Source organism: Antechinus flavipes, chromosome 6 (assembly GCF_016432865.1).
Source record: "Antechinus flavipes isolate AdamAnt ecotype Samford, QLD, Australia chromosome 6, AdamAnt_v2, whole genome shotgun sequence".
In the NCBI taxonomy this organism is placed as follows: Eukaryota; Metazoa; Chordata; class Mammalia; order Dasyuromorphia; family Dasyuridae; genus Antechinus; species Antechinus flavipes.
Genome location: NC_067403.1, coordinates 102,541,623 through 102,559,477, shown reverse-complemented (window position 1 = coordinate 102,559,477; position 17,855 = coordinate 102,541,623). Strand labels below are relative to the sequence as shown.

General features: G+C 34.0%; 1 protein-coding gene across 1 annotated transcript; it reads right to left on the bottom strand.

Annotated features, from left to right (window-relative positions):
• Positions 1-9,924: 9,924 nt before the first annotated feature.
• Positions 9,925-17,172, bottom strand: LOC127541423 (probable E3 ubiquitin-protein ligase TRIML1). Its single transcript, XM_051966695.1, has 6 exons — positions 16,756-17,172; positions 16,275-16,370; positions 14,567-14,797; positions 13,270-13,292; positions 12,999-13,096; positions 9,925-10,515 (listed from the first exon to the last, which is right to left on the bottom strand). Exons 1-6 carry the CDS (start codon positions 17,170-17,172, stop codon positions 9,932-9,934), a joined length of 1,449 nt encoding a protein of 482 aa, XP_051822655.1. The 3' UTR covers positions 9,925-9,931.
• Positions 17,173-17,855: the final 683 nt, after the last annotated feature.

The window sequence follows — 17,855 nt, the reverse complement described above, 5'->3', positions numbered from 1 at the left end:
AACTATTCATACCCTTTGATCCACCCATATTTTTACTGGGCTTGTATCCTAAAGATATCTTAAAGGAGGAAAAGAGACCCAAATTTTCAAAAATGTTTGTGGCAGCCCTTTTTGTAGTGTCAAGAAACTGGAAACTGAGTGGATGCCCATCAGTTGGAGAATGGCTGAATAAGTTATGGTATATATGAATGCTATGGAATATTATTTTCTGGAAAAAACAATCAGCAGGATAATTTCACAGAGGCCTAGAGAGGCCTCTGAACTGATGCTAAATGAAGTGCATGGAACCAGGAAAATATTTGCACAGCAACAACAAGATTATGTAATGGTCAATTTTGAAGTTCATGACTCTTTTCAACAGCAAGGTGATTCAGGCCAATTCTTGTGATGGAGAAAGCCATATGCACCCAGAGAGAGAACTGTGGGGACTGAGTGTGGATCATAACATAGTATTTTCACTTTTTTGTTGTTGTTTATCTGCATTTTTGTTTTCTTTCTCATTTTTTTTTCCTTTTTGATCTGACTTTTCTTTTGCAACATGTTAATTGTGGAAATGTGTATAAAGGAATTGTACATGTTTAACATGTATTGATTGGATTATTTGCTATCTAGGGTGAATGTTGAAAATTATCTATGCTTATGTTTTGAAAATAAAAAACTTTTTTAAAAAAGATTTTTCAGCATCTATTGAGATTTGTTGTTGTTGTTGTTGTTGTTTTAGTTAATATGGTCAATTATGGCAATAGTTTTCCTGATATTGAATCAGCTCTGCTTTCCTAGGATAAATCTCACTTCATCACAGTGTCTTGCTGGTAAATTGCTGTAATCTCTTTGCTAATATTTTATTTAAGATTTTTTTTGTCAATATTCATTAAAGAAATTGGTCTAAAATTTTCCTTATCTTTTTTGGCCCTTTCATTTAGGTAACAGCACCATAATCTATATCATAAAAATAATTTGTTAGGATTCCTTCTTCCCCAGTTTTTCTGAATAGCTTATATAGTATTGGAATTAATTGTTCTTTAAATGTTTCACTTGTAAATTCACTTGTAAATCCATCTGGTTCTGGAGATTTTTTTTCTTAGGGAGCTAATTGATGTTTTCTTAAAATTCTTTTTTGTAAAATGGTTCTAGCAATTTGTATCTTTGTAATTATTCATCCATTTCAATTAGATTGTCAAATTTGTTGTCATAAAATTAGGCAAAATACCTCCTAATTATTGCTTGATTTTTTTTCTTGGTGGTAAATTCACCTTTTTAATTTTTGGTGCTGGTAATTTTTTTTTTCTTTCTCTAATCAAATTAGCCAAATATTTATTTATTTTGTTGGATTCTTTTTTATATAAAACCAGTTTTTAGTTTTATTAATTCAATTGAAAAGTTCAATAATTTTATTAGTTCAATAGTTTTCTAAGTTTCAATTTTATTAATTTCTCCTTTGAGTTTTAGAGTTTCTAATTTTACATTTAATTGGGTTTTTAAAATTTGTTCTTTTTCTAACTATTTTAGTTGCATGCCTAATTCATCGATCTTCTCTTTCTATTCCCTAAATTCATGTAACTATTTAGAGATAAAATTTCCCCTAAGAACTGCTTTGACTACCTCCCATAGATTTTGGTATGTTGTCTCATTATTGCCATCGTCTTGGATGAAATTTTTGATTGTTCCTCTAATTTGTCATTTGATCCACTCATTCTTTAAAATTAGATTATTTAATTTCTTGTTGGTTTTTAATCTTTCCCTGGCTCTTTATTAAATGTAATTTTTATTGTACCATGATCTAAAAAAGAAGATGTACTATTTCTGTCTTTCTGCATTTGATTTTGAAGTTTTTTAGGCCCTACTACATGGGTCTGTTTTTGTGTAGGTGCATGTATTGCTGAGAAACAGGTATATTCCTGTCTCTTCATATTCAGTTTTTCTCCAGAGAGCTATCATTTCTCTTTTCTAAGATTCTATTAACTTCTCTAGTTTTTGCCTTCCGAACTGGAACTGGAGATTGTCCCTTTGGTCAACTCTGCTACTGAGCCAGGACAGTCTTATTTGCTGATCTGCTTTAAGACCCCCCACTGACTTTCCTGGACACCATTTGAGCTGGGCTGAACAATCATCTTGAAACTGAGCTTTCTTCAAATTCTTCTAATCTATCTTGAGCTGGAGACTGCTTTCATTCTGTCATACTCTTTTCAGAGACTTGATTTCAGGTATTTTTTGAGGGAAACTGGGAAAGTTCAAGTAGCTTCCTGACTTTACTCTGCCATCTCAGCTTCACTCCCAAAACTCCCATGGAGGCTTTCTTAAAATAAGGAGCATTTATCTACAGTTGAGAGCAGGAATTAATTCTAACAGGAATAAACTCAAAACATTCTCAATAAGATAAGAGATGAAGCAAGCCCATTATTGTTATTATTCAATATAGTACTAGAAAGGTTGGCTATAACAATAAGACAAGAAAATGAGATTGAAGAAATAAAAATAAGAAAAAAAAATTAAAAAAAAGAAACAGTGTGATCACTCTTTGCACATGATATGATAGTATACTTTTAGAACATTAGAAAATCAACAAAATGTTGAAAAAGTTAACAACTTCAGCAAAATTACAGGATATACAATAAACTTACATAAATCATTTACATTTCTATATACTACCAGCAAAACCTAGCAGCAATGGATAGAAAGAGAAATTCCATTTTAAATAACTACAAACAATATAAAATATTTGGGCATCTATCTAAAAAATGTAGCTCGGGCAGCATATGAACAAAACTACAAAATATTTTATACAAATGCACATCTAAACAATTGGAGAAATATAAATTGTTCATGGGTAAGCCAAACCATTATAATAAAAATGATAATTCGGTCTAAGGTAATTTACTTACTCAATGCCCTACCAAACTACCAAAGAATTGTTTTATGGAGCTAGAAAAAATTAACAAAAGTGATCTGAAAGAATAATAGGTAAAGAATATCAAGGAAGCCAATTAAAAAATATCAAGGCATCTTGGTGTTTCTGGATTTTAAACTATATCACAAAAGAGGCAAGATGAAGTGATGGTGAAGTTGAAGGTGAAAGTGAAGGGAAAGGGAACAAGGAAAGTAAAAAGAAAAAAGAAAAGGAAAGGACTACCAACTGTATTTATCAAAAGAATTTTTAGAAACTGAGGACTGAAAGAAACACTGGGGAATCTAGGAAAATCTCCAAGGGATGAAAACATACTTTTTTTCCTCTCCTCTTTCTTACCCCCCCCCATATCACAATCTGCATCCCATTCCCAAGTGTGTATAGAATGGGTGAATATTGATGTTCATGAAGCAATATTTTAAATGATACTGATATCTAAACATTTTCAAATCCACTTTAAAGGACTAGACAGATGCCACAAGATACCTTTGTAATAAGAAGGCTGTCTTGAAGAAAATTTCTTTGCCCTAAATCCTATTGCATTGGTATTAAGAAGTAATGATTCCATGGAGTCTAGTAGTGTGAAAATGGCATTCAAGGAGATTAAGAAATAACTGTATTAAAGTCCTAGTTATTAGCAGTTGATTTTTATAAGCAGCTTCTTGTTAGCATAAATCTAAATTACAGGTACACACTCATACACTAGGCTTGTCTGTTCCCACGCTTGTAAGCCTGTTATGCTATTGATGCTCTGAAAGAAAAAACCTTAAATATAAAAGCTTGCCAAAGTTTAATCAGATTCTTCAGGGAGCTCTTGCTTCATAGGAAGGCCAAAAGTGCTAAATCCCAACAGCATTCATGCTATTTATTCCCTTGAAGGTACTGACACTGCCAGCTCTTGATTAATTGTTGAGAAGAATGAGTTTGAGCAGAGTCATTAATTTTAGCCAAACTAGAAATCAGCAGCATCATTACAGTTACATGGGGAAAAGCTGCCCCAGAAAAAAAGGTGGGGGTGGGGCTGGGGGTGAGTGGGGAAGGGGGTTTGCATGTTCATTTGTAGGATGCCTAAGGTGAATTCCACGGAATCTGTCACTGACAGGGATAGCAGGGGCAGGATCTGAACCTGGCTTTTTATCTGAGGTATGAAAATGACTTTTTTGAAACTATATAGAAAGAAATGTCTCTGAGTCTAATAAAGTGTTATTATTACATCCTGGATTGTATTTAAGACAGCTTTAAAAGATGAGTAAGAATGAGGATGAAGGGATACAGGGGAGAACAGAATCAAAGCATTTTTAAGCTTAAAGATACTCCAGAAACCATCAAAGCCAACCCATACCAGAAGGAGGATCTCTATCTTCATCATATTCAACTATTATGACCATCAATTATACCTCCATTGAGGGAAAGTCAGGGACAACTGAAGGAAAACCATGGAAAGGCATGAAGATCCTAATTCCTATTCATAAACTGTAACTTCCTTGAGGACAGGGAATATTTCATTTCTGCCTTTGTATCTTTATTCCTAGTTGGGTGCCTGACACATAATAAAGAATTAACAAATGCTTAGTGATTGTTAATTAGTTTGCAAAAGCAGAGATAAATTCCAGAAGGATCTGGATCAGAGAGTTTTAAAAAGTACTATAAGCTTGCATGGATGACTCTAGGAATAACTAGGTTAATCAGGATATGATAACAGTATTTGTGTAGCATCTTAAAGTTGCAAAGCATCTTTCTATTTTATTTGAACCTCACAACATCCCTATAAGGTAGATACTATTATAATTCCCATTTTATAGATGAGGAAACTGAGGCAAAAATAAGTTAATTGATTTAATCTGTTTTGAAGGCAAGATTTGAATTTCCTTCCAGATTTCAAATCTCTAGAGTTGTTTCATAACTAAAAGAGATAGTGGCCTAAGTTCCCTGAAGAGTAGTAACATGGAAGACCAAAATTAGCTATTAACTTTATGATGTTTCCATTTGTTGTTTTAAACCTCTCTATTATTTCCTATATAATATATAGTTGGAGTGGGGGCAGGGGAAAGAACTTTTTAAAAATGTGAAATGATGTGAATTCTTCATTCCTTTTCTTCTGAGGATGGGATGAGGGTAACCAAAGACTCAAATCTAGGTCATAGAAAAGAGAAACTAGTACAATGCTGAGGAAAATAAAAAGGAATAAATTGCTTGTTTAGGGAAAAGGAGTGGTCATCCATATAGTCATCCATAAAAAGCACAGGAGCAGGAGGCCAAAGAACTCAGCACATAAGACCACCAAGAAACATTTCTCAATGTCTGATCTCCCAAAGAGGTTTACATTAAATATATTCAGTCTATGAACTACTTCTTTACAGAATTTGTAGAAAAAGCAAATTTTTTGAGGCAGCATAATAGTGTAGATGGAAAATTGACTTAAGAATCAAGGAGATCTGGATACAAACCCTGCCTCAGATACAAGCTGCATGATTTGGACAAATCACTTAACCTCTCTCACTCTCAGTTTTCTTAATTATAAAAATAAAATCATCTGATTTGATGACCTTACATATCCCTTCTAATTCAAAATGTACCATCCTTTAATTTTTAGAACTGGCTGGTTTATATCTCCCAGGGATAGAAGGAATCAAAGTTAATAAATTTCAAAGAGTTACAACCAGGCTAATTCACTAATGCAAGAAGGAGAAGGCAGGACAGCTAATTTCTGTCTAGATTGAATACTTTTAAAGAACTTCCCCTGGGGGAAGACATTAGTTGCATTATTGCTTATTTTCTGCAAATCTTAGTTTTCTTAAGGTGAATTCAATTTGTTTTTGTAAGGATTGATAACAATTAAGTTTGATGTGGATAGATTTAGCTTTAGAATTACAAGTGCAAGTACATTGGGTTGTAGACTTTGAATGAAGGTGTCACAGAAAATTACCTTACTACAAAACACAAAAGATTTAAGAGTGAAAGTGACTTTGAGGTGATACAGAAGCAAGAAAAATGGTGAGAGATTGTCAGTAAAAGGGAAAGATTTTTATGCTGTTTAGAAGGCTAGGATTAGAAGATTATGATGTCTTTGAAGCCATGGGAGGAGAGAGTATGGAAGAATAGAAAGAGGCTAGACTAGAATAAGGGACTCAGTGAATAGAGTGTTAGGCCTGAAATTCGGAAGACCTGAATTTAAATCCAGACTCAGATACTTATTAGGTAAATGAACCTGAGCAAGTTATTCAATACCACAGGAGAAGTAAATGACAAACTACTCTAATATCTTTGGCCTGAAAAACCCATGGACAATATGGTTCATAGGATCATGAAAAATCAGACATGATTGAATGATTAAACAACAGCTAGGAATGTCAAAAGCAACTACTCAAAAGTGGAAAAGATTAATGAAGATTTCCTCTTTCAGTTAGACTATTCCATTTGGACTCTAAAATCAGAATCCCTGATATGATCCAAGAAGTAGAGATGATACCAAAGAGATGGAATTAGAAAGAGTAGATAAGCTAGATAAAATATACCTGGAGATGCTTTCAGTGGAAGAGACACTATTTGAAGAATTCTAAGGGACCAATCCATAAGCTGGCCAAATGAGAAGAAAACACAAGATACTTAGAAAATAATCATAGATATTATTATAAAAAGGCAAACAAAAACATAAAACAATGACCAACTCATGTACTTGATTTCTTGTCTTAATGAAACTAATAAACATATATACTGAAGTTGTGAAAATAATAGACTTTTCCAAATGACACATAAGTCCAAAGAATATTATATTTTATTGTTCTTTTTTTGTTGATTATAAAAAGAGCATTTGATTGCATAAAACAAAATTATACCTCCAAGGATTCTGCTCCAACATGCTGTCTGTGATGGATATAGGAACATAAAAGATATAATCATGTCTGAAGGTCCCCTGATTATTTATATCAATTTAATTATAAAGTAGCAAGAAGTATGCCTTCTAAGGTTCTTTGCAAATATCATTTGTAGAGTCAAATGACAATAGGGTTTTAGAGATTTAGAAAGCCTTATACAATTACAAGACCATGAACCAAATAATTACCAAATATTGCCTGAATACAAATTTTATATGACACTATTCTAGAAACTATGAGAATACCTCCAAAACATAGACTATTTCTCCTGTCCTCAATGAGTTTTTAATCATTTTAATCATTAAAACTATGATGTATAATAAATCCATCTGGGAGAGAGAACATGAAGAATTACAGGCTATGATGAAGTCCGAGAAACAGAGGGTACATGTGTTAAAGAGACTGGAAAATATGAACTTTTGAGTCCCTAAGGTGGTTTCATTCTTTAGTAACTATAGCTTAGTAAGCTATAAGCCTTAGACTCTGGGGCTTCTCCTGGAGGATCCCAGGGCTTGAATTTTCTTAATTTAGATTCCCAGAAACTGCTTTTCACTGAAGTCAATCTTACATGATGTCAGTATATCAAGGACGCTAATGGTACCATTGGTTGCCTTTATATCTTATAATTCTAGCTCTCAAGATCTCACTACTATATCTCTTTCACTATCACCAGCCACAAACTGGCAGACTGCAAACTATGTGATGGAGTTGCCCCCCCCCCCATCATTACAATGAAATGAGGGCCCTGCCCTTCTCAAAATTGATTTGAAATAACAGCATTTCATAAATACTCATAAATATGTCTTTCTTATTTCCTGAAGATCACTGACTAATCAGAGTCCAAGAACTTGTTTTCACATAACATAATAATTTATATGGCTACATGTGTTGTTTAATTTACAACAGCATTCCTTCTAAAGATAAAGATCTCACTACTACACACCTCTCAGATTGGCTAAGATGACAGGAAAAGATAACGACAAATGTTGGAGGGGATGTGGGAAAACTGGTACACTGTTGGTGGAATTGTGAACGGATCCAACCATTCTGGGGAGCAATTTGGAACTATGCTCAAAAAGTTATCAAATGTGACCCAGCAGTGTTTCTACTGGGTTTATATCCCAAAGAGATCTTAAAGGAGGGAAAGGGACTTATATGTGCAAAAACATTTGTGGCAAGAAACTAGAAACTGAGTGGATGCCCATCAGTTGGAGAATAGCCGAATACATTGTGGTATATGAATATTATGGAATATTATTGTTCTGTAAGAAATAACCAGCAGGATGATTTCAGAGAGGCTTGGAGAGACTTATATGAACTGATGTTAAGTGAAATGAGCAGAACCAGAAGATCATTATAGATAACAATAACAAGACTATACAATTCTGATAGACATGGCTCTCTTCAATAATGAGATGATTCAAATCAGTTCCAGTTGTTCGGTGATGAAGAGAGCCATCTACATACATAGAGAGGACTGTGGGAACTGAGTGTGGACCAAAACATAGCATTCTCACTCTCTCTGTTGTTATTTGCTTGCATTTTGTTTTCTTTCTCAGTTTTTCTTTTCCTTCCTTCTTGATCTGATTTTTCTTATGCAGCAAGATAACTGTATACATATGTATACATATATTGGATTTAACATGTCTTTCATGTTTATGTATTTAATATATAAATATATTTTTAAATAAATATAAATAACATGTATTTAATATGTATTGGACTATTTGCCAGCTAGGGGAGGGAGTAAAGAAAAGGAGGGAAAAATTTGGGACAGAAGGTTTTGCAAGAGTCAATGTTGAAAAAATTTCCCATGTATCTACTCTGTAAATCAAAAAAAAATTTAAAAAGATAAAGTTCTCAGAATATTTAAGCATGACATTTTCTGTTATTCTTATCTATAGTCTCCTATAAATTGACCATGGACTGATACACCTATCATGCTAAGGGAATTCTTTGCTGTTTTGTATTTTTGATGAACCTAATTACCAGACTATTTTTTTTTCACTCCTAAAATTTCATGAAGCCAGGTGATAATGATTTGTTAATGTGGTGTTATCATCTACTCACACACAATGTACTTTTCTATAGACTCTGAAAAATACTCATGCTCTAGAGTATTTTTTTCCTATTTTAACAGACTATTCTTGCAAAAATAAACCTGTCGTGGAGGTCCACTGCAGAGTCCAAAACTTTTCTCAAATGATGGTAAAGGCATTGCTCTGGATGTTTCAACTCCTGGAATAATGAAGGATTTTTTGGGAAAAAATCAATAATAACTCAAAAGAGTTTAGGAAATCATCTACAAGAAAAATACCTTGCTGTTTCAAGAATGAAAATATATATACATACATTTGTACTTTATACAGAAAAATGACATATAAACATATTTATGAACACATATGTATGAATGCCCACTCTGCATTCACTCCTGCCAGTCTCTCCTTATTCCCAGGCCCTCAGAGAAATCTCCGGTCACTGTCTTTTGCAGTGCTTAAACTACTTTTACCAAGCTTACCTCTGTCCGAGGTCTTCGGAGATCTCTGGCCATCATAAAGCGCTCGAGAACAGCCATGTGAAAGCTCAATATCTTTTATTCACATGTTCACATCCTGCTCCTGGCTGACCTTCCAGTGAATACCAGGTCAAAGAGAGTGAATTCCTTGCCCCCGCAGCTTAATTAGGGTCTATGAGGTCACACACCCAGATGCCTCCCGTTAATGATGTGGATCTCAATGTGACCAGAGTTCTCGCCCACAAGGTGGTACCTACTAGTACCCAGCAAACCCACTTCCAGGGGTCTCAAGCTTTATTGCTTGTTCACTTTCTGTTGCACTATACGTGACTCCTCCTTCGACCCTTACACATATGCATATATAATATATTTCTATCTAAGAAATATATAGTGTTTATAAAGTAATATCCAATTCCATTTCCTCTGGGAAAATCATAAAGTACCTCATGTAGATTGACTGAATCTTATATTGCTAAAGTTCTCAGCAAAGGAGAAGCTCATGGGGTATTGATTTAGAATGAGGCACACTATTGTTATACCCAGTACAAATGGCTTTGATAATCATACATGACTTCATTGACCAAATCAATTTAAGTTTAAATGAATAGAAACTAATATTTAGTGTCATTTTTTTAATCACTTGTCATTGAGAGCATTCCCATAGTAATTTACATCATTGGCAGACTTACTCCCAGAGCAAATAATAATAGATCCAGAATTACTATTTTCATTAGGATAACAAGAAGAAAAGTAAGGGCGAATAGGTCCTTGAAAGGCTATGTTTGGGGGACTGCAGATGAGGGATCCATCTATAGAGTTATAAAATGCTATATGCCCCTTTTCATAATCAATAAAAATACCTACCACATGGATAGGCTCACTCTCATAAAAACCACATTGTGAATTCCAGAGAAAGAAATCTTTTTCAGATGTGAAGCCCATTAAGGTTCTTACATCCTTTGATGATAGGGAGTGTGTCTCCTTTCTGCTGATTGAATTTTCACAGATGCCCACTATCCATTCTGTCTTATCTCCCACGTTCACTTCCCAATAGTGTTTGCCTGAAGTAAAGGTCTGGGTCCCAAGGACAGTAAGACAACAGTCAAATCTTTCTTCATTGTCAGGCAGATCTTTGGGAACACTCGTATACTTGATACTATTCAATTCTTCATTCAGGATAAGATGAGGATTGGCTGTATCAGGATCTAAAGTTATATTCCCTAGGGAAAGGAAAAGGGGAATATAATTAGCTTTAGTTTACAAACCTTGGAGGTTAAAAAAATCCCTAATCCCAGACAGTGGCACACTTTGGGACACTAAATCCCAATTGAGATTATAGGAGAACAATCAATGGGGTTGTCCTGCCTTCAACACATACTTGAATGAGCACCTTAGTTTTCCAGTGACTCAGTTTCCTTCTGTACAAAGTGAAGATGGTTTTCAAATAGATTCAAAGAGATAAGCATTATAATTCTTCAAATTTTAAATCCAATATCCCATATTTTAAGGCCTTTGTTAGATATTTTTAAATGTTTCATTAATCAGTAACTAACATCAAGTAGAATAACATGCCTTAGAAGATAGATGGTATGCATCTGAAAGAAGTATTATGTTGTTATATTAATATACAGCATATACTAACATAAATTGGGAAGTATAAACAACTGGACCTTGATAGAAATAGCATTTTCGTACAAACTGCTTTTTACAAAAGACAAGCCAAAGAAAGAATTTACTCTTTTCAGTTCTTTCGGAGATCTCTGACCTTAAAGAACTTATAATCTATCAGAAGGGATTTGAGACCTTCACAAATGTATAATCAAAATGGTGCAAAATGCAGCAAAATAAGCAAATAAAAATAATTACCCATTTGGATAGTAGGAGAAAAGAAGGGAAGAATATGACCAAGAAGGAAGATAAATATGAAAAGATAAAGAAAAGAAGGAAGAAAGGAAAGAGTATGTGTAGGAGAGAATGAGATAGAGGAAGTGAGAAGAAGACAAAAAAGAAGCAAGGGATCAGGAAGCCCTAGATATATATAGAACTGGGTGACTATTTTAAAAGCTCTGAAGCCACATTAGAAGCAAATATGTTGAGAATGCTGACAAGAAAGGAAGACATCTTGCAAAGCAGGACCTTGTTGAAGTGTTTAGACTTTATTGTATAGGAGATGGCAAAAGGGGAAGAGGTCATAGAGAATAGAATGACTGAAATAAGATTAAAAGTTCATTAGAAATTTCTAGGAAAGATAAATTGGAATAGGGACAGATTAATGACACAAAGAACTTGTAGAAACACATTATAGCATTTCCATTGAAATGCCAAGTTGAGAGAGATGTTACTGGAGGGTGATGGGACATCTATGGAACTGGGCCAAGACTCAGCCTACCTGAGGCATAGGAAAGTAATAGGATATTTCTCACTGAAATATTTGAAAAAACAAAGTGTTGTTTGACCATTCTAGAGTTGAAATGCATTCTATCATTGTATAGCAATATTTAATAAACATCTCCCTATCCTCCATTGTCATTTCTTCCATGTCTTCATAGGTAGTTGAATTTTTCTTCCTTACCTAAAGCTGTAGCTTCTAGTCTTCTCTTTATCAGACATAGTGTTGATTATGACTCTCAGAATAAATCATAACCTTTCTCAAAAAAATTAAGTGTCATCATCTCTATTGGCTCTTTATTTTATAAACTATTTCTTCTGTCCCATTATCTTTAGAGAAAAAATCAGGAGTATTTTAATTAAGCCCAACTTTCCTGTACAACCATAGAATTAGGAGAAAAGTATCAGAGAAAACTCAAGACAAATCCTTCCTTCCAAAAATGTTTACAAACTACCCAATGGGAAAACTTATACAACAGATGAGGAACTGAGTAGTAAAGTATTCCTAATGCAGAGAATGAACACGTATTCTCAGCAACACAGTAATCCAAGAAAATATTGAAACATTTCTGATGAAAAATGCTATCTTTGAAGAAGAATTGATGGAAACTGAAGGCAGGCTGAACCATTTTCCCTATATTCATTTTTTTCTTGTTTTACTTTTTTTCTCTGTTTCTTTTCACAATATGAGTAACATGGAAATGTTTTGCATAACCACATCTATAGTCTATATCAGATTGCTTGACTTCTCAACATGGGGAATTTAAATGAACATTAAAATTGTTTTTACTTGTAATTGGGGAAAAAATAAAATATTGAATTTAAAAACAAAAAGAACAGTATAGTTTCCCCCCCCAAAAAAAAAAAAAACCACCAGATTAAAAAGGCAAAAGTTCAACAAAAACAAAAATACGTTTTTTGAAGGAGATGGACATACAATAAGAAATACCCAACATTACCCCTTTCTATGAGTCATCACAAAGCATAGCATAGCATGTAAAATCCATATGGACTGCTGAGAAATCTTAAGAGCCATTCCTCAATTAATGAACTGACTACATTTTTATGAGTAAACTGATCAAAGAAAAAAAAATCAACAGAAATATTAAAAAAATACATACCTGGACAAGTTAATCTTGAAACTCTAAAGTTTAATCTCACATATATTAAATGGTCAAATATGTATATGAATATCAGGGACTGAGGAAAAAGGTCATTTGTCCATACTAGTAGCATATATCAAGGAAATCCATTTCAAACAATATGGGAATTGCTGGCACTTTCCCAAATATTAATCAGGATAAATATTACTTACTCTGGAAGCTTATGAGCATTTCTTGCAAGCCAGTGATGTAGCAGATGCTCCAGATAGGGTAAGAAACCTCTAGTTTTTGGCTTAGTAGCTCCTCATTCCTACAAACAAGTTATATTTGGTTACATTTGTTCTATACAGAGCTCCAGAGCCCTATTTGGATGAAATATTTCATTATGTTTCAGCAGACTACATCCCACAATGAATCTCTTCAAATAATCTGATTATCACACAGATTTTGCACTTCTGAATTAAACACAGAATAGACAATTACCTTGCCAAGGTGTTTTTCATATCCTGAGGGGAGAAAAAAGAGAAATTTAGTGGCCCGCTCCCTAGTTTGTTTAGATAATATTGTCTTTCTCAAAGAACCCAGACATATCTTTCAATAGTTTAGATCATGTCTTCAGAATTCTTTTCCAAAGTAAAATTGTTTAGAATTAGCTTTGGGTTGCTCTTTGATTAGCTTCATGCATCTCCTCCCTCCTAAAAATGGACAGAACTGTGAAAGTAATGTATGCTACCCTATCCTTACTTCTCCTTCTCTTACATAGAAAACTCATTTAAATTTACACAGGAAACTAATTAAAACTTTTGCTTGCCCTGAATGAGAAAACAGCTAATGAGGAAGCTGGAAATAGAGCAGGTAGTCTAAAAGACTGGTAGTCACCTTTTCTGATTATTGGTATGTGTGGGAAAGGTGGATTCTGAGACTAAAGAGACATAATTTAAACAGGTAGATTTAGAATAAAATCCAGAAATTCAAATGGGGGTTCATTTCTAGGAGACTTTTGGTAGTGAGACTTAATTGCTCAAGTATCATCATGCCAAGTCTCAAAGAAGCCCACATTTATCCTCACTGGAAAGGTGATGTTTTCTTTCTTTCTTTTTTTAGATTTTTTAAAAGTATTTTATTTTTCAAATACATGAAAGGATTATTTTCAACATTCACCTTTGCAAAATCTTGAATTCCAAAATTTTCTCCCTTTTTTTCCTCTTTCTCTTTCCCAAGGAAGCAATCAATCCCTTGGAGGTTAAATATGCAATTTTTCTAAACATGTCTCCACTTTGATCCACATGTAGTCAGTGTTTACTCTGGAGAAATCAGGAGATACAAGCTTGTTCACGTGATTTCAGATTTAAATATAAACCAACATGGGATATGTACTGAAAATCATAACCAACTTTTGCACTGAAGTGACCTCACCTTCAAGAATCTCTGTGCTGTTTAGCTACAGCAGATTAACACCCAATTCTGCTCATAAGAAGTCAAAAACATTTGAGAAACCATTGAGAAACTGTATTTTTTTTTTTTTTTTGCTGAGTAAATCAGGGTTAAGTGACTTGCCCATGGTCACACAGCTAGGAAGTGGTAAGTATCCGAGATCAGATTTGAACTCAGGTTCTCCTGATTTCAGGACTGGTGCTCTATGCACTACAGCAAGGAACTGCCCCAAAAACCACTCTATAAAATGGTCCTGAGATCCTTTTCTTAGTATTCTATAGGAGACAGAGGATATTCTTTCAGTTCATTTCTAAAGCAATAGTAGGTATCTGTTTTGCATAATCACCTGAAGCATTTCCAAGGGATTCTTGTCTAATCTCTTCTCTATTTCTAATATCATTTGCTGCAGATTCTGGATTTGCTGGGTCAGTTTGGTCTTCTTCTCCTCAATTTCTTCCAGGTTGTCTTTGGATTCCTCATCTAATATTTGTAGATATAGAGCTTCTTCATCCCATAAGAATTGGTGCATTTTCTCATTTTCATTTATAATTGACTCTTTAAAAGCATAAGCAATCTCCTGTCCCAAAGGAAATTAGTAGAGCAAGGTTAAGCATAATCTTGAATGAAAAAAAAGACAAATAATGAACTTGCCAGATTTGAATTTTTTATAGGGTACCCTACTTACATCAGATCAGATTAAAATAAAAACAACATAGTCATTTAAAGGGGAAAGAAAGTATTTAAAATTTATAAAGAAATAAAAGGGTAAGGGAATAGAATAAGAAATTAGATAAAGAAAGATGTGTAGATCCGTTTGAATGGAACAGAGATGGATAGGGTGGGGGAGCAAAGGACAAAGGAGGGATGCTTGGAGTAGGGGAGAGGTTAGGTAATAGGAGGACAAGGTAGCAGGTAGAAATAAAATAGAGGAGTCACAAGGAATGGAAAGTAAGAGAGAAAAAAAAAAGAGACACAAGCACAAAATAAAGATCAAGAAGAATAGAATTTGTTATATTAAAAAAGGAATGGTAATCATAATCTCAGACAAAGTTAAAGCTAAAATAGACAAACAAAAGAGAAAAGCAGGAAACCTACAATAAATGTCAGTAATATCAATCAGTACATACTGATGCATATAAATGTCGATGTGTATATATACATATATATATATATGATTATACATATCTAAGTATGTATATGTGAAAATGTCTGGGTGTGTAATAAATTTTCTTAAGAGCAAGGTAGGAAAAAGAAGGAAAAAGAATAAAGTAAAAGTACACAACAGACAAAAAAAGAAAATCTACAAGGAAACAAGAAAAAATATACATTTCTGAACACAATGTTTTGAACTTATTATGTGGGCTTTCTTGAAGTGCAAATATAATGCTTTATATTTTGAATCTTCTCATGTTCCACTGAGAACATGGCAATGTTATTTTTTCTGTTCCTATTTGCTATTTAAGTTTAAAATTAATTAATAAAAAATAAATAAAGATAAAGGAAAGAAATGAAAAGTCTATCATGGAAAGTGTTAGTGACCAATATTTATGCTCCCTATTAAATAGGATTGGTCATCTGAGAAGGTTAGATTATTATACCAGACAACTTTTCTGGCTACTGCATCTATGTCTTCCACTTCAGACTTTTTTAGATATATTGTCTCTCCAAGGACCTTCTCTAAAAGAGTAGTTAATGATAAAATGATATAGAGAATGATATTGTGTAAAGGAAAAAAGATCAGAAATGTACTAGAAATCTTTTTATCACTAAAAATACCCAAATCTTACCTGGAAACTTTTTCATACATATAATTTGCCAGTTTACCTGAAACTAAAGTTTTTCTACTATTATTAGGTATCAAATTATTGCTCAAAAGAGTGACAGTATATTTCATCCTTTGATCATTGATGTAAAACAGTTCCTTGAACAAAAGAAAAAGGAGAAACACTATTGTCTCCCCATTTTCATTATTTACTCTTCTTTTTTAAAAGGGAGAAAAGCCTTCAAAAAACAATATATCTCATACCCTTCTCACCAAGAAAACAGATACTGACTCTAAAATAAATTTTTCTGTTCCTCATACATCTGAATGCAATTTTAAATTTCTCCTGTTTTTTCTGTAACATATTCGATGTTTCCTGAAGTTTCTCCTGCAAGACAAACAAATATTTAGTCAAACCTCTGTTCTAGACCAAAGACATACACCTGTTTTAGAACTTTTGTCTAGTAAAGATTAAAATATTATTACCCCTTTAAGGCTGTCAATGGAACTTTTCCACTGGAACCTCATAATAAACATTAAAGTTGGTGGTTATTCTTATCACTACCATTTTAAAGGTGAGAACACTGAAGCAAAAAGGATCTGGAAGGTCAGTAAAAATAAGTGGGTTGTATACAAATGTGAGGTCTCTAGATTTCCCTTGTACCCATTAAATTAAGTTACTTTTAAAATATGGCAGTGGGCCAGAAAGATAGTTGAATGAACAAGCACTATCTCTCCTGCGGCAGGGATTGAGAGTGAGCAGTCACTCTTACCTTCCCTTCAGCAATAGCATTGTCCAGGGGAAGAATTCGGTGATCCCTGTGTTCTTGGGTTATTGAACAAGAGTCACAGAGGAGTTTTCGGTCTTCCTCACAGAAGAACTTTGCTTTTTCCCAATGTTGATCACAGGTGGCCAAAGCCACCATGCTCTGAAGCAAATGAGGACCGATTGTTTTGCCAGCCGTAGAAAGCTTCTGCAGATTTGGGTTGGGCACCAAATTACTGATTTGGATGAGTTGTCTGCATTCTGGGCAGGTTAATGTGTCACCAGCTCCCCACATGCACTGGAGAAGACATTCCCTACAAAAACTATGACTACAATTGGCAATCACTGGATCAGTAAAGTAATCCAGGCAGATGGAACAAGTGAGCTCTATGTTGAGGTTTTTAATTAAGCTTTTGATATCCATGTTCCTAGACCTGGGGAGAAAGAATCAGTGACAATTTTGACCATGGCATTGCTGTGTCATCCAAGGCATCTCAGAACTTTTGTACATGTTGTATTTCAGGGATTCAGAGGCAATATAGGGTCTGCAAAAGAGGTTATTTCTTAACCATCACATATCCTGAGCAGATTCATCCTACATCCCAAATATGTCTGCTTTCAAATAAAACCAGGGAATCTAAAAGTTGTGTAACTCAGAGATCAACCTCAAATCTTATAGGAAGAATTCACAAAAAGCCTATCTTACAGGGAGCCTCACCCCTAGTCATCATGTAAAGACTAAAGAACAAGTTGATGTTTTTTGTATTAGGTCAATTTGTCCCCAGGGAACAGATCAGAGAAACTGATATACCCAGTGATGAAATTGAGTTCTCACCTACAAGGAACTTGGGTGATGGGGTACTGCTTTTTACTATTTCCAGCACTCATCTCTCCCTCTTATCCCACATTTCAGAGACAGCATATTCTGAAGAATCATCTTTGATTCCTTTTAAATACTACTGAAAGTTTATTAAACCAAACTTACAACTTTATTGAGTAGTTTAAGAATAACTGGTCTCATTTTAAAGGCTCAGGAACAATGCCATTTCTTATCTAATATGAAAATAAGACAAGGACAATCCCAACTCATCATCTCTGTATCCTTAA